At 40.8% G+C, this 23,868-nt stretch overlaps 3 protein-coding genes across 3 annotated transcripts; 2 read left to right on the top strand and 1 right to left on the bottom strand.

Annotated features, from left to right (window-relative positions):
- The first annotated feature begins 260 nt into the window (after nt 1-260).
- On the top strand, nt 261-3,908 carry LOC104456613. The gene is made up of 8 exons (XM_010071439.3): nt 261-857; nt 1,920-1,953; nt 2,131-2,361; nt 2,734-2,823; nt 3,009-3,074; nt 3,192-3,283; nt 3,408-3,455; nt 3,545-3,908. The coding sequence occupies exons 1-8, from the start codon at nt 511-513 to the stop codon at nt 3,660-3,662; spliced, it is 1,026 nt and encodes a 341-aa protein (XP_010069741.2). The 5' UTR covers nt 261-510; the 3' UTR covers nt 3,663-3,908.
- A 7,570-nt stretch (nt 3,909-11,478) lies between these two features.
- LOC104456611 lies at nt 11,479-16,135 on the bottom strand. The gene is made up of 2 exons (XM_039299608.1): nt 15,597-16,135; nt 11,479-12,355 (listed from the first exon to the last, which is right to left on the bottom strand). The coding sequence occupies exons 1-2, from the start codon at nt 16,062-16,064 to the stop codon at nt 11,645-11,647; spliced, it is 1,179 nt and encodes a 392-aa protein (XP_039155542.1). The 5' UTR covers nt 16,065-16,135; the 3' UTR covers nt 11,479-11,644.
- A 3,065-nt stretch (nt 16,136-19,200) lies between these two features.
- Nucleotides 19,201-20,883, top strand: LOC104428966 (peroxidase 5). The gene is made up of 2 exons (XM_010041878.3): nt 19,201-19,559; nt 19,855-20,883. The coding sequence occupies exons 1-2, from the start codon at nt 19,344-19,346 to the stop codon at nt 20,650-20,652; spliced, it is 1,014 nt and encodes a 337-aa protein (XP_010040180.2). The 5' UTR covers nt 19,201-19,343; the 3' UTR covers nt 20,653-20,883.
- Nucleotides 20,884-23,868: the final 2,985 nt, after the last annotated feature.

The raw sequence follows: 23,868 nt of genomic DNA, 5'->3' as shown, positions 1-23,868 counted from the left end.
GCATTTTCTAATACGAAATCGACGTCGCATGTCAAGAGATGATTAAAAAATTGGAAAACAAGAAGCACGCAAAGTCCAACTCAACTTCTAATTTGCTTTTGTTTCTCCTCATGCATGTACTTTTAGCACCAGATGCCAAACTTGGAGGAGGGCTAGTCCACTTTCGATTGGAACTCTGCTTTCTTCCCTTTTTTTTTTTTTCCCTTTTATCTCTTTCGAGAGGGTTTTTTCTGTCGTCGCTCTCTGTGAAAATGAGGTCCCAAACGTCGACCCCCACCCCCTTATCACCGCCACATTGTCCTTTACTTAACCGTTTAAAACACCAAGCGATTCTCCAAGACCCAAACCAGACGGTCAAATCTACCATTCCCTCCATCCCGAAGACCGCTCGCTAAATCCCCACGCCATCGCGTCAGCTGCATAAAACCCCCTCCCGGACCTCCCTCCGCCAATGAGCAGCCGTATTCGTCTCCCTCTTCACTGCCGCCTTCCGTCGAACACCTCGTGGGCATGGGACTGGACGTCGCCTGGTACGACTTCGTCTGCTTCGGCATTGTGGGCGTCGCGGTCGTCGGGTCCCTGTGGGTGCTCTGGTGGAAAGAGGGCGCCTGCCGGCGCGACGGCAACAGCCTGTACGAGAGCCTGCTGGTGGGTCGGCCCGAGAGCAGTGATGGGTCGATGCAGGGCTCCGTCCCGAAGAGCCACGTGGGCTCGGCGCAGCTCTGGACCAGCTGCTGGCGCGGGGTTCACCCGGGCTGGCTCTTTGGGACGCGGCTCTGCTCGTGCCTGGTCATGATCGGGTTCATGTTCCAGGACATCGATGACTGGGGCGTGAGCGTGTACATGTATTACACCGAGTAAGTCCTTCTCCTCCTCCTCCTCCTCCTCCTTGACGACGAGGACGGCGTCATAATGGTATCGGTAATGCTGATTTAGCTGATTCAGTTGCTTCAGTAGAGGCACATGATAGCAAAAACATATCTTTAGTGAGTTCTGATCACGACAGAGCAAGAATTCTCAGTCGCTCGGTGAACCCAATTTCGGATTTTTCAGTTTCAGCTCAGTGGAGTTTTAACTTGATTACGTCGCCATTAGAACAGGTCGAGAGCGGTAGCTGCACCAAATTAAATTCTTTCCCTTTTTCTATTAGGTTTCGCCCGTTGCCTATTGGACGGGCATGATCAATGCAGTTGGGCCACGTGTAACCTTGAGCACAGTTGATTGTATTGTCATTGTCAGTGGAGTTAAAACTATAAGACATAATTTATTAGAATGGAGGCCGCTATGGCAGCTGGTTGGTGGATTCTCTTTTTGACTTGGCCATGTACGAGGGACTATGGCTTAGCCCATCTGCATGTCCTGTATCTTATCAGCTTGCAAATGGCTGGTGTGATTCTTGGGCTTAGTGAGTTCTTAGGGGACCAGTTTGATTGATAAAGTTTAATAAGATAAGCAGAACAAGTTAAAAGCAGGAAGTTGACTTTGCTTGGTTCCATTGCTGCCTGACATTATTGCTGCTTGACATTATTGCTACACTCAGTAAATGGAATTTCCCCTTTCAGTCATGTACCTTCTTTGGTAGTGAAATGGAGCTCGCTAATATTTGAAAAATGTGAGAGCCGCTTCATATTTAATACGGTATTTGGATGGGCTAAGGGATTACTCTGCTTGTGTTTGGACTTTGTTGTTGTGTCATCTTGAAGTTCTGCTCTATTTAGTTAAGACCATTTAGCTGCAAACTCAAATGTAATAGAAGATTTCAAGATTGACAAATACAAGTCTCAAAGTGGCTATAATGGCTAAATTCATATAATTCTTTTTTATTTTTAAAAGTTTCTAATCAAGTTTTTCCATTACCAATGCGTTGTCAACAATGTTTACTCATTGATTTTCTGTGACTCTGGCTTCAACCTTTTCAGGTGGACTTTCTCTCTAGTTATGATCTATTTTGCGGTAAGATGAATGTCGTCATTCTTTTTAATTTCTAGTATATCAGATTAGTGATTTGTGCAGTAAATTGTTATATCCTCCAGATCCTGGTACTTTAAGATGATCCATTGTGAAGTGCATACTTCTCTACTTTATAGAGTATCTTAGATCTCACAAATGAAAATGAAATGTTTGCAATAGGTAGGGTCTGTTGTGTCTGCATATGGGTGCTGGTCGCATTACATGCCATCTCCTTCTGCAAATGGAACTAGGGGTGAGTTCAAGAGGGATTTGGAAGAGAGCAGAACGACCGCTTCTAACTTGAACAGAGAACAAGAAATCAGGGGCTCCAAGTTGAGATGCCGCTACACTGAAGAGGAGATCCTGGAAAGAGCGGGATTTTGGGGATATCTGATGCAATCTTTATATCAGGTGGGACTGTCTAAGTCGACTTCATCAAACAGATTTTAGATGTTTATAATCTGCATTGATGACCTTCTTTGGTCAGTTTTCTTGGGCTACCATGTTTTGTTCAGAGTTGTGATAGTTAACTGTTTGTCTTTCTAAATCTGTTTTTCTTTGCCACGACCTATGTGTCTTAGCCATTTAATTTTTGCAAATTTCACCGACTCCTACTACATTAGTTGACGAAAAAATTTCAAGATTGATGATATCATATGTTCTGCTTTCTTGTGGCTTAGACTGATGTTAGCTAGTGTGATAGCAAATGATTTTTCAGGCCCTTCATTTTGATTGATGTGCCTTAGAGTTTTATTGTTAACTGATATAATCCTTGATCTCCAGACTTGTGCAGGAGCTGTAGTCATGACGGATGTTGTCTTTTGGTGCGTGATAGTCCCATTCATGTCTACAGAACGTCTTGGCCTGAACGTGGTGAGTGCCTTCTCCATGTACACACTGAATAAATGTTCTGCTGGTTTCAAAAACTTTTGTTTACCTGCCTTTTACATCATACATCGCAGGTTGAGTCCATGACAAAAAAAACTCTGCAATTTGTTGTAGTTGAAAATTGCCGGATGACAATGTCTCTTCTAACATACGCAATCTCTTCTTGGCAGGTGATGGGATGCATGCACACACTGAATGCCTTCTTCCTCCTAGTTGATACTGCGCTCAACAACCTTGTAAGTATTGCATACCAGAAGCATATCCATGAAATATCTTAGCTTATTATACACTCTGGAGCTGCTTCTTTCCTCCTTTCACCAGCTTTATAATCCTTTTTGCTTCTAACATTTCAGCCATTCCCATGGTTCCGGTTTGCTTACTTCACGCTCTGGAGCTCTATATATGTCATTTTTCAATGGGTCATCCATGCCTGTGGTTATTCATGGTAAAGTAGTTCTGTACAGCTTCTTCCTTGCTTCTCTCCATAGACTTCAATTTTTTTTTTCCTTGTCTTTCGGTTCAAATTAGAGATTTACGATGATTTTCTAACATAAATTGAGCCTCCCCAGGTGGCCATATCCTTTTCTTATTCTATCGACACCGTGGGCTGCTCTATGGTACATTTATTTTCTCCTGACTCCGTCGCTTCTTTTTTCCTTGAATAGACCAATGGACGCGTTCTTACTGATTCTATTTATATCTGCAGGTATTTTGTCCTCGCGGTGCTTCACATTCCTTGCTACAGTGCATACGCCCTAATCGTGAAGGCTAAAAATTCTTTTCTTCCCAGATTGTGTCCCCATTGTTTTGTGAGGTCATGTTAGCCTCATTCTCTGCATCGTGACTATTCTTCGTCGGAAGTAGTATCTCTTTTTTACATGCTACGAGACTTCATACACACGAGGAGGGTCGAGTCTCGAATCCTTTTCGTCCTGATTTGTGATTTGCACTCCTTCGGAAGACAGTTTAGAATTGATGATCGAGTCCTCAAACTTACATTGTATCGGGAAAACTAGTGTCTAACTATCATTCTATTTTCTAAATAACAAAGTCAGTTCAATTACTTTCTATTCACGATCCCATAACCGACGACTGCTGCCTCGTTGCTTTCTTGCTCCCGAGAGCTTCGAACAATTTTGTCAATCGGACCAACATTTCCTGAAGACAAGACACCACTTACCCTTGACTCCACTAATTACATTCCCATGCAACATTGATAGTTATTAACTAAATTGCATGGCAAAAGTAGCATTCCAATTTGACTAATAGATTCAAACTAGAGAAGGCGACATTAAGATAGAAGTCAAGATGATTGCTTCGAAAGAATGAACAAATCGAGAATGCATATCCACCATTGCATTGTTGCAAACAATGACTCCAGGTAAAAACAACATAATAGAACCAGTCAGAAGGATCTTGCAACAAAATAAGCACTCGAATCATACAAAATTAATCATTGCAGAAATATAATATTTTGAATTTTCAAAGTGGAGCCCATTAGAAAAAGAAAAAGAAAATAATGTTGAAAAGTGAGTAAAGAAGAGGATAAGTTAATGCTTAGGCTGAGAGCTCATAGAATATAAAGGAAAGAGAGGAAAGGAAGAAAGTAAAGGAAAAAAAAAGAAGAAGGGGGAAGAAGAGGAATGAGGTTTCTCATGTGCACATCTTTGGGATCTCACCAAGCCGACTTGACTACGGAACACAACACCCGGTAAGTGCTCACACTCTTCGTTCATCCAGTTGAAGTATTTTGTAACAAGATAAGTACTCGAATTAGACATAATTAATCATTGTAGAAGATGTAATATTCTGACTTTTTAAAGGTGGGGCCAATAGGAAAAAAAAAGGAAAATAAGTTTGAAAAGTTAATAAAGAAGAGGATAAGTGAAAGCTTTAGCAGGCTAAGAGCTCGTAGAATAGAAGGGAAAGAGAGGAAAGGGAGAAAATAAGGGAAAGAGAGAAGAAGAAAGGGGAAGAAGAGGAATGGGATTTCTCATGTGCACGCCTTCGAGATCTTACCGAGCCAACTTAATTGCATAACGCAAGACCCGGTAAGTGTTCACGCTTCTCGTTCGTCCAATTAAAGTATTTTGCAATAAGATAAGTACTCGAATCAGACATAATTAATCATTCTAGAGTGTGTATTATTTTGACTTTTCAAAGGTGGGGCCCACATTAAAAAAAAAAAAGGAAAGTATGATTGAAAAGTCAATAAAGAAAATGATAAATAAATGCATGAGAGAAAGATTAGTCAATTGATGGACCATTGATATGAGTTTTGATATGAGATGGATCGATAGATCGACCATTGACATAGTTTTTCACAAAGATTAATAAATAGATTTGACCATTTATATTTGAATCATAATGATGGATTTAAATGTGTATTTCTGACTAATGAATGACTCATACTTGATTTAATATGTATATTAATGAATTGGATTATGAGTTACTAGTTATACTATATACTTTTATATATATATATATATATATACACGTAGTGTTTGGTCGATTTGCTTAGAAGATATGCATTACTCACTAAACTTGTGGTTGTTTACCCCTTTATTTTCAAATCTTTTCAAATTCCTCAATTAGCGACTAATAAAGGGAGAGCATTATTGACGGAGATTTTTAGGAATTGGAAAAGCGGTGGTTAAAGGCTTCATCCTTTGAGTGAAAGAACGATCATGTCATCTGTCACGCCCCGATCCTCGAGCACGCACCCATCCCTCACCTGGTTGATTAAATAGTAACGTTCCAAGACGCATCGCCAACCCATTCATTTTAGTACCCATGCGAAAGCATATAAATAATCACCAGATAATAAACCAATGGGATAAGAAAGTAGGGCTATAACTTTTTACAAAATACATTTTTATAAACACACAGGTCTATACACAAAGGTTTACAAAAGGAATCAACTCCTAACAAAAGAGAATTGTCCTACGACTAACTAGTTGGACATGATCGCCGATTCTTCAGGCTTCAACTACTAAATTCCGGGGCTTCTGGTCCTCCATCAACACCATCTAAGGACCTAAAAATGGTTATACAATAACCAGTGAGACAATGTCTCAGCAAGTTCAACCCTTTAAGACCAAATTAAGAAGAAAATATGCCCTAAGTGCTGCTTAAGCACATCACGGGTCAGAGGACTTACCTTGGCCTCAGTTCCTTCTTGCAAGTCAGTTCAATTCATAATTTCAATGAATCAAGTCATCACTCCAATTTAGCTTAGATCGAAACATCGATCAATCGACCTAACCGATTACATGTCATCACGACTATCCCTTAGTCGGCCCATTCAATACTATCTATAAGTCCACCCACATTAGGACTGCTCGCTCTAAGCTGATAAATAGATAGTATAGCTTGCGCTAAGTTGATAAATAGTCTATTGCTTTCAATCTAAGTTGACATATCGAACCGTCGGGTTGATATAGCACACTAATAATGCTCTCTCTAAGCTGATAAAGTATATTATTCGCAATCTAAGTTGACATATCAAAACCTGTAGAATGATATAGTATAATGTTAATGCCCTCTCTAAGCTGATAATATTGCTCTTGCTAAGTTGATAAAGTATACTGCTCTCGTTAAACTGACGTATCAAAACCCGTGGGTTGATATAGTATACCGGTATACTGCTCACAATCTAATCTAACATATCACTCACAGATTGATATAGTATACCATCACAAACCATATAATCAATTCAATTTATCACTTTATACATGTGTGTGGGTACACGGCTGGCCTTAACCAAAATACAATACTTTCACTTTTGAACTTCCCACCATTTCATATGGTCCACCAAAATATTTTTGGCATTGTAAACCGACGCCTCGGTTAATTTCCAATTAATTACTTAAAATAATTAATTTTAGGAATAAATTCCTAAAAGCACAATCACACCAATTCAACACAAATTAAAGCTCAAATAAATAAATAGATTGCACCACGATAACTAGCATAAAATTCCAGTCATCAATTATCCCAGTCTAATTTCCAAAAAGTAAATAAATAATTAAATAATTACGAAAATTAATTATTAAATAGCAATAAATCTAAAGGCCCGTAATGCCTAATTGAATGCCGAAACGAACCCGGAAAAATTTCAAGACTCGTTAAATAAATATTAAAGCCTATCTACTCGCTAATTACGCAAAACTAACCACCTAACATGCATCGGTAATTAACTAATTCATTAAACCGTTCTAATTATCCACTAAATCAATCTTAGTTTAAACTAAACAACCCTTAAGCATCATTAAACTACTAAACGAGGATTAGTGAATTAAACTCACTTGCTTGGCGATCCGGTTGGTGCAAATTGAAGGGGACGCGACGAGGCTCACTTCTCTCCAAAGTGGGCCTAGCTTTCAGGGCTCGGAACAACCCCAAAACGGGCCAACAAGTTGCTAGAAACCCATTGGTCTTTGCTTCTGTTTTGGGCTGAAACAAAGGGAAACAAGCTATGTTTGAGGCAACAACAGGCTGAGGAAGGTTGAGGGAACCAAACTGGGCCTAGGTGGACTCACGGCAGCGAAACGACGGCTAGACGGCTCCCTGAGCACCACAAGGCACGAGATAGCCGCTGTGACGACGAGAGACTCGGATGAGGGGTTGGGGTCGCGCAGGCGGGCGCGGGGCAGCAGCGCACGCGAGGACGGCGAACGGTGGTCCGGCGGTGGTGAGCGGTCCCAACGACGTGTTGGCTGGCTGCTCGGCTTCTCCTCTAGATTTTCTGGTTTCCGCATGACACAATGGAGAGGATGGAAGGGGTGATCGACGGTGGATAAGGGAGAGAGGGAGAGATGAAGGACAAGGGGTCTACTTGGTCACATTTCCTCCTCAATGGTCCCCTTGACCATTCCTCCACCATTAGCTGGTCCCTTGGCCTCACATCAGCCACTAATGCTCCCATCTAGAAGTTTGAATTGATCCATAAGTCATGGTGGTGGGGAGCATACGAATTCACAAGTTTTCTCGCCAATTAGACTTCTTTTCTTTCTCAATTCAACGTAATTTGGCCTCTATAAATTCCAATACCAAGCCCTTGATCAAATTGATATTTTTTTTTCTCACCAATCAATTCCTCTTACTTCCTAATTGCACGATAAAAAATGGTCCCAAATTTTTTTTGGACAAAAACGGCCCTATGATGACTTTTTCCTAAAAAGTCTCGGTTTGCAGAAAAATTTTCTGAGACTAAGTCGATGTTCCTAAAATGATTTCTAACATTAAAAAACTTTTAATTTCTGAAATCGGATTCAAATTCACGGTTAATTTCATTCTAGCGTGTTTTTAGCGTGATCTAGGCTACTGAGTAGGTTTCAGAAATTTTTAGTACAAATGACCCATAGTCGATTTTCTTCGAGCCACAATGAACCCACTCGACACATTGGTAACTCTCGGTTATCGTGAAAATCTCAAAAATTCAAATACGGACACAGGGTATCAAAATGATAGAAAAATCAGTCTAGTGCCAGTCGACGAAAATTTTCCAATTTAGTGAAGTCACTTACGTTTAGCCACACATCTCTATTGAACCGACCTATCCCTGATCTCTAAGCGATTTTTAACTATGCCGTAATGACCTTTAAATATGAGTACAGTTGAATAGCCGATTCCTGATCGAATTCTCAAGTCTATTGACTTAAAATTCCTTAATGACTTTTCCAAATAACCTAGTTATCTCGAGAGTGATCAGTTCTGAGAACAGCCCTATAAGCGCATCGATGAAATGCCCGATTTATTCAATAGAAAATAGGATTGAAAATCTGAGATGTCACATCATCTCTATCCCAACAAGGATTCGAGGTGTGATAGATGAAACGACGAAGAAACATACAAAAAGAATTTCTTTTAAATACCCAAATATTCTAAAAAAATTTAGCAACAGTTGAAGAGAGAGTAAGAGAAGATACAAAGAGTTAATGACCACTTCACTTCACAGAGGATTTTAGGTCTCACGTTTATGCTCCTTTGGATTGGCAACATTGCAAGTGGTCCTCTCGACACAAGCCAAACGTCTGCAGCTTGTGACCTAGCTACGTACCAAGCCGGCGATCATTTCACCTATAGCTTAGCGTACCTTCTTTCAGCCTGAGAGATCATGACATGCAATCACCTAGATTATGATTATTACACAACGTCTTCTTATCTAATGGCAGTTGCTTATGGCCACGTAGTCTGCAATTCATTGCTTTCCCTTCCTAATTGTGTCATGTGCACCGGTTATGTGAGAGCATGTTTGCTTAGCAATTGTCCTAGCAACATCGCGGTGCAATTAGTCCTCCACAATTGTAGGATGAGGTACGAACAATACCCATTCACCAATTGATTAACCAACAGCTCGAATCAAGTTAATAGGATCTTTGTTTTCTTTCTGCTAAAGCTCCATCGATAATGAAAGCCTAATGTTGCTATGTGAAAATTATGATGAAAAAGTTGGCAACATCATCAATCATTGTAGTTGAGTTACATCGTAGAGTTTGGTCATCATCAGCTTGCTATCTATAATTTGGTGAAAGGTGTGTGACCTTACGATTCCCTTCTTCTTATGTTCTATTTATAGTGTTCAGGAAAAAAAATAAAATCCACCAACTTTACTAGCAAGACACGAGGACATGTTTGGTTTACTTCTTTTTGCTACCTCAACTTACCTTCCATTATTTGCAAAAATACTAGAGAAGCAAATCACAACGTCATCTATGATTTCAGAAATTACCCCACTATAGATGCGTTTATTTCATGAAAAATGAATAATATTTAAAAATTCACTTGAGGTAATTGGTCGATGATTTATACCTAAATATTTTCGTGAATGATGAAAATATTTTTTCGTCCACTCATTTTTATAAGCAATACAAGCGATCATTTTTAGAAAGATTTTTCCAAATCAATCATTTTCTACTAAATAAGCGAAGTCCGAATAACTCCATATCAATTCAAACCACACCAACCCTTTCGTAAGTTAATGGCCATCTCATAATTTTTTTATGTGCTTGGTAATTTGATATTTGACAGGTTCTCGAAGAACAGGATAGCGATTGCCTATGAAAACTTAGGACATTTCTACAATACAACTCCTAAGCCAACTACCCAAAAGACAAACAAGAAGACGAGAAAAGACCAAGCCCAAACTTTTGCCATTGAGACAAATTTAACCCGACCTTCCAGACTTACCATAAGATAGGCACAAGTATTGACCTATGTGACAAAAATAGCATAATGTTTCGTCCATAATCGGAAGGTCCGGACCTTTATCCGAGATTATGGGAAAAGTTGTGGTACCTGTTTCAACTAGCGAGGAATATTTTGCGCATGTTTAGAGAAGACAATGTGATATTCGTCCATAATAGAATTGACTGAATATCAGAGGATGTTGTCTGTCATAGTGGCAAAAGATGGCACTTTTCTCTAGCCTTTGAAATGTTGTGTTAAATTCGTCATGACGGTAAAAGGTCATGCTTTCTTTGTACGATGAAAGGGTCATGTTAAAATTTGACATTATAGTAAAAAAAGTGGAAATTCTTCTTGTAATTGGGCCCAACATTTATATCATTGTACCTTCCAAAATCCCATGAGCACTGCCCTCCTGCACTACAAAGAATGTAACGCAACCTGCGCAATTCATAGCAGCCCCAAGAGAGCCACAACTTGACTAGATCTGATCAATTCTCAAACTACCAAAAGGCATCTTTACAGGCCTAGAAAAGGCCTACTGCACAAAGTAAATCGCCAAAGATCAAGAAATCTGGTCGATCATAAACAGGAAAGATCAATTAAAGTGAGCAATATGAACTGCTCAAAAAGCAAACATAAGAAACAAATATCTACAAGCTCTTGCATTCTGGGTGCAATGGCTTACTGAAGATTTGACCACATCTAATGTTGAGAAAAGCATTTAGATCATTGAATTAGATCAAATTATACATGTGGACTTCTATTCCAGCTCATCTAAATCCAACGACACATCTCATGGAGACAGATTCACGTTCTACTACTGAATTTTGCTCAGCTGTGGGCAGGAGAAATAACAAGTGCCCCCCCCAGAATACCAAATCATCAGCTGCAGCTGATGAATTTTGCTATCGACAGTCTCTTACAGCTATAATTCAAAAGAGCTAATCAACAAAGATTTCCAAAACCAGACTCCAGAGCAGATTCAAACAAGAGAGATGCCTACAACAAGCAAGCTTCGAATCCTATCATCAAACAACAAAAGACAGCTCCCTCTAAAAGAAGCAACTTAATCCCCTTAAGAATCCATCGTGGACTGGAGAAACAGAGACAAACAGATTCATGACACCCGGTGCTCATACTTCAGAGCTCGTCCAGATATACTCAGTATCAATCTAAGCGATTCAGGAACATGGATTCCCACCTATAAAGTGTGAGCGATTGAGGAACACAGCGGCAATAACAGAGAGCGAAATGCTTGAAAATGAACACGTCAAGAACCCTTTACTACCGCCTCACAAGTCCGGATAATGAATGAATCTGATGCCAGCTCTTCTAACTGGCGCGGCAACTCCCACATTGCAGAAAGCAATTTCGGTAACAATCAGAAGCACAATCACTTATCAATCAACGCCTTAGAACCAAACTCCAAACGAGAGAAGCGACTCGAGCTAGAGCAAAATGGTTTCATAAGTAATCATTTCAAAAAGCTAACTTCGAGCTCCAAAATCCACACTTGAATCCCACAATCATCATTCGAAAGCAACATAAACTAAACCCAGTAAAAAGATTACCGCTACAGACTCCACAATTTAAATTATCTATCTCTCTATCGATCTCAATCACCGCCGGCCTTCTGGTAAACATAGGTTAGCCCGCACTTACCGCAGTAGTGGCGGTCGAAGTGGTTGGCCATGAAGGTCCCGGCGCCGCACTCGGCGTTCGGGCACTCCTTCCGGAGCCGCTGGACCTTGCCGGAGTCGTCCACCTTGTAGAACTGGAGGACGGCGAGCTTTACCTTCTTCTTCTTATGCTTGATCTTCTTGGGCTTGGTGTAGGTCTTCTTCTTCCGCTTCTTGGCGCCGCCCCGGAGGCGGAGGACGAGGTGGAGGGTGGACTCCTTCTGGATGTTATAGTCGGCGAGGGTGCGGCCGTCCTCGAGCTGCTTGCCGGCGAAGATGAGGCGCTGCTGGTCGGGCGGGATGCCCTCCTTGTCCTGGATCTTGGCCTTGACGTTGTCGATGGTGTCGGAGGACTCCACCTCCAGGGTGATGGTCTTCCCCGTCAGGGTCTTCACGAAGATCTGCATCTTGGCCGCCGGCGATGCAGACCCAGGGAGGGATTGGTGATGGTCTGCAGCCGCTGGGGGGAAGGGGGGGAGATCGGCTAGGGTTTGCGTTTTTCTGGTGCAGGAAGAGAGGAGGGCGAGGAGAGATGCGTATTTTAGGGTTTTGAGAGATGTGGGCTTGGGCCTTGGTCTAGCGGAGTTACATTTCTGCCCCCGGGGGCTTGAAGGGGGTGAAAAACTGGAGATGATCGGTCTCAAGTTCTATCCAAATTCCATATGAAACCTACGAGAACAAATTCTCTAATTTCTTCAACTTGGAACTTTCCCTATATACTCAAGTTTTAGGCTTTACTTAGGTTCTACTCTAATGATCACCGTTTGTTACAATCCACTAATCATAACTCATATTTAGATGCACAAGAAGTATGGAATATTAATAAGACAAAAATCATAGTCACGGATATCATGTGAAATAAAATGTCAAATCAATGGTTTTAAATTACCCACTCATTATGATGAATGCCATGTATAAAATAAATATAACAAGAAAAATACAAAACTTATTTTGGGTTCTAAGTTCCATGTTCCAACTTTCTTGATTGAAAACATATCCATCGAAATAAATTTCTCAATTTTTGGAACGTGGAGCATATCCTGCATATCTTAGAATCTAAAATTGAAACGGTTTTTACCGATCCAGTTTTCAGATTCTCGATTATGCCTTGGAACCATGCTTACTCCTAATGAAAGCAAGTTGGGTCAGTTTAAGGGTGATTGGTCCACTTTTAGGGAGTGGGAATCAAACCAAACTGGCCGGTTCAATCTTTCCATCTTGCTCAAACCTAATCGAGTCAATCCTAAACTAAGCTACTAAATTACTAACTTTTGATTTATAACAGTTGTGTGAGAATATGTGAAGAAGTTGATGCTTCGATATGTGATCTAACAATGGACATTACTCAATACATATAGGACGGCCGACGAGTGCCACAGACGTATTCACAAATCTCACATAATGACCCCGTTCGGAAGCCCAAGAACTTCGACATCTTTTACCTCTTTCTCCCAAAGTAGGGCAGTGAGTCAGCGTTCGATCACAAACTCTTTGCATGAAATCAACGATTGCTTCGAAATCTGTCTCGGTTGCAATTCGAAGATAGCTCTGCGAATGCAATTGCTTTGAAATTCATGAACAGACCCTGCATTTGGATTTGTTCTAAGGGATGGCCACAGGCAGACGAAACAGCAGAGCCAATAAGAGGATCCATCCCATTGGGATAAGTAGGAGAATCGGACAGTGACATTCATTTTGAATAATGACGTAGGAGAAATAGAAAACCATCCTCTGGAACTGAGTTTCCATAGACAGTTGAAAGAGAGAGCGAAGGAGAGGAACGACTAGGAGAGCGCTACCGCAACTTCATGACGATTTCAAGGTTTTATGCTGGTGCTCCTTTGGATTTGCGAAGGGTAGAAAGAGGCGATCCCGACGCTATCGGTAAGCTCAGCGCCTGTAACCTTGCTTCTAACTGAGACGATGAGCCTTTCACTTTGTGCTGTTGGATTAGAGACCGAGACACAACCCTGGCTCTAATTACTGCAGCACATCCCCTCATCCAGAAGCAATTGCCTACAGCTACGCTGTTTGCAATCCAGCACTTTCCTCTTCCAATCGATCCATTATGTGAAAAACACATATTCTCGGTATTTGTCCCAGTGGTATGGGAGCGCGCTTGATTCCTGAAGTTTGCAAATGAGGTACGAGCAATTCCAGTATGCCGATTGATCAATCGGCTGCTCCTCAAAGAAGCAAACTGATATCGGCCACTTTGCTTCATCAACCATCGACGGCTATTGTAGTCTCGGGAGTGCTTATGCTTTCAGTGCTGGCAAAGCAAAGCTTACGCGAGAACATGACAGGAACATTAAAATCCTGTTTGTCGTTGGACCTCATTTCGAGGGTGCTAATTGTATTGATCGATTCTCTTTAATGGGTTTCACGGTTTTCTGTTGTACTGGTACTATGTGGGTACATTCATCAGCTTTGCTTTCAAGCCGAGCATGTTTGGTTCACCTAGGAAGCGCATGTACCTGTAGCGAATTAGAAATCATGTTTGATTGGAATGATCGCAAGGCACAAAGCGTGACAGACTGAACGACCGTGCCTGAAAGTGATTTTCTTTTGGCCGACCATAAAAGGCTTCGTTCTTTTTTTATTTCGCAACATTTTGCAGTTGATGATGACAACGGACATTGTAGAAAATCTAGATAAGCCCAGTGCACAAAGTGCAACGCTGAAAATCAAGAAATTGGGTCAATACAGAACCTTTGAACTCAAAAGCTAACCTAATGCAACAGAGAAGAAAATCCGTTCCAAGTGCAAGAGCGTGCTGCAGATTTCATCGCATCTAATGTCAAGATAAGCACTTATACATTTGAACTCACTCTCTACTTGAAATGCCGGAGCCGCCTCATACATCATCAATCCCCATTCTAATACAATAAAAAGGCAGCCACGGGAGCAACGCTTAGGCTCTAAGCCGGAGAACCACATTGATACTCTACAGCTGATGAATTCCAATGACAGTGGTCTCCAAAAATGGAGAGAAGTCATGGAAAGCTGCTGATAGACGTTCATTAGAAAGGAGCTGATTTGTAGGTGCGAGATGCTTTCGATAAAGAAGGGCTAAGATCCTATCGTCAAATGACGACAGCAGCTATGATAACTAGAAAGCTGCGGATGGAAGCAACTTCAGCCAAATATACTTCGCAATCGCTTCATGATCAAGGAGAAATGTTCAGAGGAGGTCCATAACTGATTGCTGCTAACTATAACCTTCTGGCATAATAGCAAAAAGGAACGCCATTCATGGTCTTGACTAAACACACCCGCCTGCTCATAATTTAGAGCTTCTTCTCCAGACAGACTCATTATATCAATTCTGGTAGTTCTAAGGAAAACAGTCACAATTGAGCGAATCTCACAAGCCGAAGAGCCAAGAAAGACAACCAAAAATTATCCAAGCACATTGATATCCCAGATGGAGATACAAAAGGTGTCCTCCTCTCCGGCCTGGACCAAACCACAAACTGCAAACCGCACCCAAAACACAAAAAGCCACTAGTTCACCTATTAACCAAACGCATCAGGTCATTACTACCACCTCGCAAGATTGGGTATTGAATGAATCAATTTCTCTATCTTCTCAACCCAACAATGATCAGAAAGCATGTTCATTGATAATCCACAAAGCATTTGCGACAATGATCAGAAGCGCAGGGACCAAAAGGAGCCAGTCAAAGCTAAAGCAAAAACGATTCATAAGAGATGTCATTCAAGAAGCTAAATATCAGCAACCAAAATTCCACATTCCGGAGCCACAAATTAACGCCAAAAGCACCAAGTACCGCAAAAAAATGGAAGCGCCATAAACTAAATCCAGTCCGATCTTACGACTACACACTCCATATAACTGAATTCTCTATCTCTATATCTACCTCAATCGCCGCCGGCCTTCTGGTAGACATAGGTGAGGCCGCACTTACCGCAGTAGTGGCGGTCGAAGTGGTTGGCCATGAAGGTGCCGGCGCCGCACTCGGCGTTCGGGCACTCCTTCCGGAGCCGCTGGACCTTGCCGGAGTCGTCCACCTTGTAGAACTGGAGGACGGCGAGCTTGACCTTCTTCTTCTTATGCTTGATCTTCTTGGGCTTGGTGTAGGTCTTCTTCTTACGCTTCTTGGCGCCGCCCCGGAGGCGGAGGACGAGGTGGAGGGTGGACTCCTTCTGGATGTTGTAGTCGGCGAGGGTGCGGCCGTCCTCGAGCTGCTTGCCGGCGAAGATGAGGCGCTGCTGGTCGGGCGGGATGCCCTCCTTGTCCTGGATCTTGGCCTTGACGTTGTCGATGGTGTCGGAGGACTCCACCTCCAGGGTGATGGTCTTCCCCGTCAGGGTTTTCACGAAGATCTGCATCTTGGCCGCCGGCGATGCAGACGCGGGGAGAAACAGAGAAGGGGAGAGAATGCGATGGAGGAGATGATCGGCTAGGGTTTGGGGTTTTTGTGGTGGAGGGAGGTGGAGGACACGTGGGCTTGCTTGGCCAATTTGGGCCTGGTATTGGGCTTTGTGGGTTACGTTTCGGCCCAATGGGGCCGCTGGAACCGAGATGGGTCGGACAAGATCCATATCAATCCCAATTCCCGAATCCGTCCCAAACCCGTCAAGGCTCACGGGTTTCGCCCATGGAAGTTTTTAATTGTGATAACTAAGGGTGAGTAGTTCTAGGATTCGTACAGGTTTACAGGTTTATTATCCATTGGAATGGCTTTATCATACTTTGGAATCTGGAACTTACTCTGTATACCCTAAAACCTGGAACCTATAATATCATCGATTTTAGGGTTGATTTTAGGTTTTACTCAAGTTCTACCTTTATTATTAATTGAACGATTGCAATGAATCATTACCTTTAATAACTACCAATTACCATTACAATCCATTGACTTCAACTTATATTTAGACAAACGAAGAATATGAAATATTAATAAAGTAAAAGTCTCAATTATAAAACGAAAGCTCAAATATGTGGTTTCAAATTATATATTTATCATCGGATGCCATGAAAAATCACAGGACCATATGAAATATATAGATCAAGAAAAACACAAAAACTTATTTTCATGTAAGTAGGTACTTGCCTGTAAAATAGGCTCCCAATTTTTTGAAACTTATAACTTATCCTACATACCTTGGAATTTAGAGTCGGACAAGATCTAACCGGCCCGGTTCTTCGATTCTAGGTTCTATCCTGGAACGATGGTCACCCCTAGGGATAAGTTGCTGAACTTTAACTTGATATGCAATTGCAATGTGGTCCATGGACTTTTGATTTGTTCAATGTCATCTCTAAACCATAGCCCAATGTGAAATGTGGTCTATGAACTTTTAATTTGTTCAATATGATATCTAGACTTTTGGTATGTATATGTTCAATGTAGTCCATAAATTAATTGAACATATTCAATATTATCGTTCTATTAATTCAAGTTTACAAATAACATGTAAACATTTTCATATAGTTTAGGGACTTAATTGAATATATACTACAAGTTTAAGGACCACTTTGAACAAATTAAAAACTAAGACGTGAGATTGTACATTGAGTTAAGGTTTATGGATCATATTATATATTGAGTTAAAGTTCATGAATTATTTATGTCATTTTCCCTTTTTGATCTTAAAAGATCACTGTATTGCACTTGATTTTGTAATATTGGATATACAAGATTAAAACCTTTAATTTTATTTTGAGATGGGTAGGAAACCTGATTCTAATTAGCTTGAGATATCGACTTTCCAAAATGATACGACAATAAAAAACACAAAATCCCCCATTTTAACACAATAGTTTATTGGCCAGCTTCACATCATCGCTCTCGTGTTCTCAAACTAAGAAAAAAGTAATTAGATTTTGTCGATGAGCTATTGCTTTTCGTCTCGAATGAGAATAGAAAAACTGAGATCTGCTCGACAATAATCGAACTTATTCAAGCTTTGAGATAGTCTTGATGCACGATGGTGTGCCGAAGATAAAGGGCCAGTGAAGGAGCTTCATTTTGCTACATTGTCTCAATTATCTTGTTAGCTATAAAAAAAAATGGATTAAATCCCCACGAGATTAGCAAACGAAGAAGCTTCGGATCTTTGACCGGGTATTGCTCGATCCATATTAAGCTTGTTTAAGTCCCACGTGCTCAAGGACCCAAAATGATAATTAACAAAGTCAAAGTGGGCATGTCGTGGATGCTTGTATGGTCGTGCGCTCCATCATCAACCATCTTATAGGATCTCCTTACATGGCGGGGTAACAATTCTTGCATGAGTCATTTTGATGGTAACTTATCAATGATGCACGCAAAACCTCAAGACAACTGCATCAAAAGCTTATTACAGATCGACTGCCTATTATATAGTATTTATTTACATCAAAGTTGCTACGATGCAATTTCTGTTATGGCCAAAGTTTCGATAGCTATTTCGTGACCCTCTATATAATAAGTATTACATCCCGACCGAATCAGTTATTTCCAATTACCCTGTTTATTTCTATGTTAAATCGAATGTCTTGATAACATATATGGGGCATTACACTCATGATTAGTTGTTAAACTGATAATTTGTTTAATGCAATATTTATTTTAAATGGGATCGTGTGTCACGCGCCCTACTTTTAGTGGGTATTAACTAATGAATGATGATTGACCATTACAACGGCGATGATCATATTCCCTTTAGTTCTGATTTTAAGGCCATTTTTCGTAAATCTTATGCTCTTTAACCTTACTACATGTGTCATTCATGAAACCAAACCGCGTAATAGATATTATTTCACTTAAATCAAACGGACTAATATTAATAGCAGCACTATGACATTACAGCATAATAGCTAATTTCGTAATAGACTTATTCCATTATTGCAACCAAATGAGACGAATGTACATGTACACGGTTTACTCAACTGTTGTCCATTGATTAGTTCCTTCTCTCAATTGACGATGATTAAATGTTCATACAGACCAAATTTCAACCGTTAATGCTTTTGGTCATAAACTTCACAAATAATCTCATTTAGAAATGCAAATTTTGTCGTCACAGACTGATTTTTTAATACTAAAACAGATTCTATGCCAGGCAAAATATTCTGATTATTATTTCGACATATCTCAACTGTTGATACTTTTAAGGTTCAAGCATGAACGTCACAGCTAGTCTCATTTAGCCATGAAGACTTGGCAAAAGCTGACCCTCCGAGCAGAGTCATGGAAGAATTAGGAAGTGAGCTGGAAAAAAACGTGCCAGGAGCAAAGGAAGAACTATTCCAATATGAACTGTTCAACATGAATTTGTGTTTGACAAGAAAAAAAGCATTTGCGACGAAATAATGAGTAAATATAGTTTGGATGTATATATATGCATCTCTTAATTATCAATTATTGAAATGAAAAAAGAAAAAGAACATGCATCTCTTCAGTAGTACAGCCACGCAAGTTCCTTTGTTTTCGTTATAAGAGGAATCAACCTTTTGCTTATACACACTCCATTATATCCATCTATAAATACTTGGACAGAGCTATTTGCATTCTCATCATCTCTGCACATCTCTGTCTTTTCCCCTCTCCGTCATCTCACGTACTCCATCAGAAACATCTCCATTTCAATTGAACTGCTTCCACTTCGCCTCTCTCTGGCTACATGGCTTCCGTCGTGGCGGGGTTTCACGCGCTCGCGTTGGTTCTCTTTGTATCGGTTTCTGCAATGGCAGCTCCCCCCCTAAAGGTGGGATACTACCTCCGTACTTGCCCGTTGGCAGAAAATATCATCAAGCAAACCGTGTTCAACGCTGTCTCGAGGAACCCTGGGATGGCGGCCGGTCTTGTTCGCCTGCATTTTCACGACTGCTTCGTTAGGGTACGGAGAAGTATTTATGCTCAAAAGTTTTCCCTTAATCGACTTATTTCGCTTTCTTTAAATATTTATTTCTTCCCTTTTGAGTAATTCCCTTTGCTTTATACTTGAAATGATTGGAAGGAAAATGTTGAAAGTGTGCTAGAGAATTTGCTAAGACTCTTAAAATATGTATTGGAAATGTAAATTTTTATTATGAGGCATATAGTTTCTTTTGTATCGTGTGTGTGCGCGTGTGTATGGTTGATAGTTATTTTGTGATTTCTATACTCTTACTGACTTTCTAGACTTATCTCAGGGCTGTGATGCTTCAGTGCTCTTGAAATCAACCCCAGGAAACCCGGCGGAAAGAGATCACCCCGCTAACAACCCTAGCCTCCGAGGGTTTGAAATCATCGACCAGGCCAAGGCCCGGCTCGAAGCCTTGTGCCCTGGGACAGTCTCGTGTGCCGACATCGTCGCCTTTGCTGCCCGTGACAGTGCCCAATTTGCCAGCCGCAACAGTGCCCTATTCACTGGGGGCATAATCTACGACGTCCCTGCTGGCCGCCGCGACGGCCGTGTCTCTCGCCTCCCGGAAGTCACACAGAACCTCCCGCCGCCGAGCTTCAACGCCCAGCAGCTCATTGCCAACTTCGCTAGGAAAGGGCTCTCGGTGGATGAGATGGTGACCCTCTCGGGAGCGCACTCGATCGGAATCTCGCACTGCTCTTCGTTCTCGAGCCGCCTCTACGCGTTCAACGCCACCCACGCCCAAGATCCTACCTTGGACCGTGCGTACGCCGCTTTCCTGAAGACCAAGTGCCCGCCACCGAGCAACAAGACCCAACCGGACCCAACCGTGCCGCTCGATAGCATCACAGCCAACACTCTGGACAACAAGTACTACATTCAGTTGCTGCAGCGCCGCGGCTTGTTGACTTCCGACGAGACGCTGTACACGAGTCCCTCGACTTCGGGGCTGGTCGTGAACAACACGAGGAATGGCTATACTTGGAGCTGGAAGTTCGCCAAGGCAATGGTGAAGATGGGCTCGATCGAAGTGCTCACTGGTAATCAAGGAGAGATCAGGAAGGTGTGCAGTGTCGTGAACTAAGGACGTGCCGGAGAGTTTTTGATTTTTCTTTTGCAGGATGGAGATTGGGGAAAGTGATCTATTTCGTCCTTAATATTTATTCTTTGCTTGACTTTATTTGTTTCGACGTGTCCCTTTTAATTGTTACGTTATTTTCAATTATGAAGGTCTTGCAAAGTTTCATTTTCGAATGTAAGTCTTTCTTTATTTGGCAAAGATATGATTGAAATTCTGGCCATGCATGTGTTCATCCTCTCTTTGATCTGACCAAAACAATCATATAAATTGTCGAATATGTCTTATTAAAAGAAGAAAAGTTGTCGTGGTTGTTGTGTACTGTACACATTTCGCACCACAACTCAATTGAATTACCAATTTAACCGAAGTAAGTGTTTTTTTTTTCATTGTTACTTTTCCTTTGGCCCCAAAATTTTCTAAAAATCTTCAAACTTTAGGTCTTATCCCAATTCAATACTGATTTTTTCTTTTGTCTAAAAAATATCTTCAACTTTCACTTTAACTCCAAATCTTCTCACATGTTCAAATTTGCCATCAATTTTTTTCAAGATTACCCATAGTAGGAGGTTATTATGGTTCCTTATAAAGGTGAGGGAGTTGATGAAGATGTAGGTTCTAATAATGAAGATCTAACTAGCCCTCATGCCAATAATTTTAAAAAAACTAGTGGCGTTTTTTGGATGCATGAGTAGATTTGGAATTAGAGTAAAAATTCAAGATTTTTTTTTTTTTTTTTTTTTTGGAAAAATTGGGATTGGTTCTAAAGTTGGAGGTTTTTTAGGGGATTAAGCCTTATAAAAAATTTTGAAATTTTTGAGATCAAAAGTGTTAGGTCATAAGCTATAATCATAATAAAGGCCCATTTTCTAACAACTTAAGTTTTTGATAAATGGTTAATTGTAATTGGAAAGTGTATTAAAAAACAACTTTGGCTTAAATGTTGTTTGGAATAAAACTACATCTATAAAGGACTTTAGTTATATTTTCTAAAAAAATAAAACAGAATACTGAAGCTCTAGCAACTAGAAACACTCGGGCGAAAGACTTAGGCGGTTAGATGCTAGCAAAAGTGAGCCAAATCTAGCACCGATGGCTTTTCCTGAGGTCATGCCAAATTGCTAGATCTGGCATTTGGCTTTTGGCAGCCCTCGCCTGTAACCGTGCGACCCTAGGTGGAAGATTGCACAACCCCAGCAACCCAAAATCTAGGTCATGCGACTCTGTGGACGGCTGCTAATGCTAGATCTGGCTTGTTGGTGATCAAATCTAACCTCGCCATTGCACACTTGTGAGGTAAAATTGATATTTGGAAAGTTTAAGGATGGCAAAGTTAGAAGAAAACAAGTGATCAACATTTCAGAAATGCTCGAAGCTAACATTGAGTAGGACTTTCGTTGGGGTAAGGGATTTTGAAATGCTAGCTTTGACTCAAGGGTTTTTTAAAATTTTATTGCCAATCAACTTTGACAAAAGGTCTTTACAAAGTGCATTTGGTTTGACTTTGGAAATGAGCCGTAATACAAATATTGAAAGCCAAAATTCTTTGGGAAAGTGCAAATTGTTTGGTAAAAAATAAATTGCAAAGAGCTTTGGCTACAATTTTTCTATTTTTTTTTAAATTTAAAAAGACCAAACCATTTGCCACCGATGAGCCGATCTAGTGCCAGCGATCGTAGCTTGGGGTTACATGACCCTAGGCGATGAAGCTTGGGGTTAGGCCAGGGTCGTCTAAGAGCCAACCGCCATCGCCGATATCGCACATTAGTAGTGTTGATGACCGCCACTAACCCTAAAAATAGTGAGACCGGGATGGGAATATGAGAAAGCTAGTGAGGGTAAGATGGGAAGAAAAATGTCTATAAATGGGATTTCACCCAAGGTCGAAAGCCCAAGGTTGATCCCTTCTTGCATTGGGCTTTCAATTTTTCCAAGCTAGCTTTTGGCCAAAAGCCACTTGAAAGGCTTGCCAACTAAACCATATGTCATCTTAAGGCCCATTTGGTTTGGCTTGGCTTTGGGGGAAAATGTCTTTGGAAAAATACAAATATCATTGGGCTAAAGAGGCTTTTCAAAATGCAATAGTGTTTGGTAAATTGTAATTTTAAAGTGCATTGGGAAATAACTTTGGGTTAAATGCCATTTGATAAAAACTACATTTGTAAATGACTTTTGCTATTTATTTTTTTTAAAGTCTCAACTATTCCTAGTAGAGCTTAGCCACCAATGAACCAAAAGTAGAGGCACGTAAAGAAATTGGGAACCGCCCGGGATCTAATTGAACTGGATCAAAATCAATGGTTTTCAAGGGAACCGATAGGTACCGGGTTTAGTTCTCGGTTCTAGGTGTTGAGCTGCCCACCCATTCACCCGGACCATACTGGTAATATATATTAAATTTTTAAGAAAATTTTCCAATAAAAAAATATAAGAAAAATAAAAACCTTAAAATCCTTAATTTGAAGCTTAACACTCATTGAATGAGTGCTTATCTCATCTCACTCTCCCCTCGTTTGATTTATCTCTCTATTTCTCACTTATGGCCTCGACTCTCAAACTCAACATCCATTGACTCACAGCCTTGACTCTTAACTTTCAATATGAGCCAAGTGTTTTTTATTTTTTTTACCGATCTTGCAATTAACAATAAGGAAGTTCTTTGGTTTTTTCTTTACTTTGCTTACTAGAAAATGTTATATTGAGGGTGTGAAGCTTGGTGGGACCAGTTTCATGGACCAACCAAGGAACTGGATCGGACTAGATTGAACTAGCAGTCCAATTCCTAAGTGGATCCATATAATCAATAGACAGTTTCAATTTTTTGGAATCAGTCCTTAATTGGCGGTTCTCAATTCCAAAGTGAGAACCACCCACCTAACCATGCTCACTCTTAGCTAAAACAACCATCGAATAGCCTTGCCTGAGGTTACCCTACCTTAAGTGATGTTGCTTGGCTTCCCATGACACAAGTGGAGCCGCCTAAGGTTGTGTCATTGGGGACACATGACCCCTAAGTAGCGGTTGACGGGGATGCATGACCCCTTAGGTGGCAGTCGTTAGCCTCCATTTAACTCCATTGTACAAACCAACGAAGATGAACAATTGTCGCGATCTAGATTTCAAGTGCACCACCTAGGGTTTAAGTTAATGGACTGCTAAGCTTAGATTTAACCCGAGCTCTTCTAAATTCATACTAATTTGCGACTTTAGATTCAAGTTTTT

Source organism: Eucalyptus grandis, chromosome 8 (assembly GCF_016545825.1).
Source record: "Eucalyptus grandis isolate ANBG69807.140 chromosome 8, ASM1654582v1, whole genome shotgun sequence".
NCBI classification, from domain to species: domain Eukaryota; kingdom Viridiplantae; phylum Streptophyta; class Magnoliopsida; order Myrtales; family Myrtaceae; genus Eucalyptus; species Eucalyptus grandis.
Note: the sequence above shows the minus strand (reverse complement) of the source record. Positions and strands in the feature narration are given on the sequence as shown.

Bases quoted from the DNA above. Each gene is read 5' to 3' on its own strand.
- LOC104456613 (XM_010071439.3), top strand. From the start codon at position 511: ATGGGACTGGACGTCGCCTGGTACGACTTCGTCTGCTTCGGCATTGTG. The intron at 1,954-2,130 runs GTAAGATGAATG...TGTTTGCAATAG, and splicing joins TAGTTATGATCTATTTTGCG to GTAGGGTCTGTTGTGTCTGC. The intron at 3,284-3,407 runs GTAAAGTAGTTC...GAGCCTCCCCAG, and splicing joins CATGCCTGTGGTTATTCATG to GTGGCCATATCCTTTTCTTA.
- LOC104428966 (XM_010041878.3), top strand. From the start codon at position 19,344: ATGGCTTCCGTCGTGGCGGGGTTTCACGCGCTCGCGTTGGTTCTCTTT. The intron at 19,560-19,854 runs GTACGGAGAAGT...GACTTATCTCAG, and splicing joins TTCACGACTGCTTCGTTAGG to GGCTGTGATGCTTCAGTGCT.
- LOC104456611 (XM_039299608.1), bottom strand. From the start codon at position 16,064: ATGCAGATCTTCGTGAAAACCCTGACGGGGAAGACCATCACCCTGGAG. The intron at 12,356-15,596 runs TGAGGTAGATAT...GAATTTGGATAG, and splicing joins ACCAGAAGGCCGGCGGCGAT to AACTTGAGACCGATCATCTC.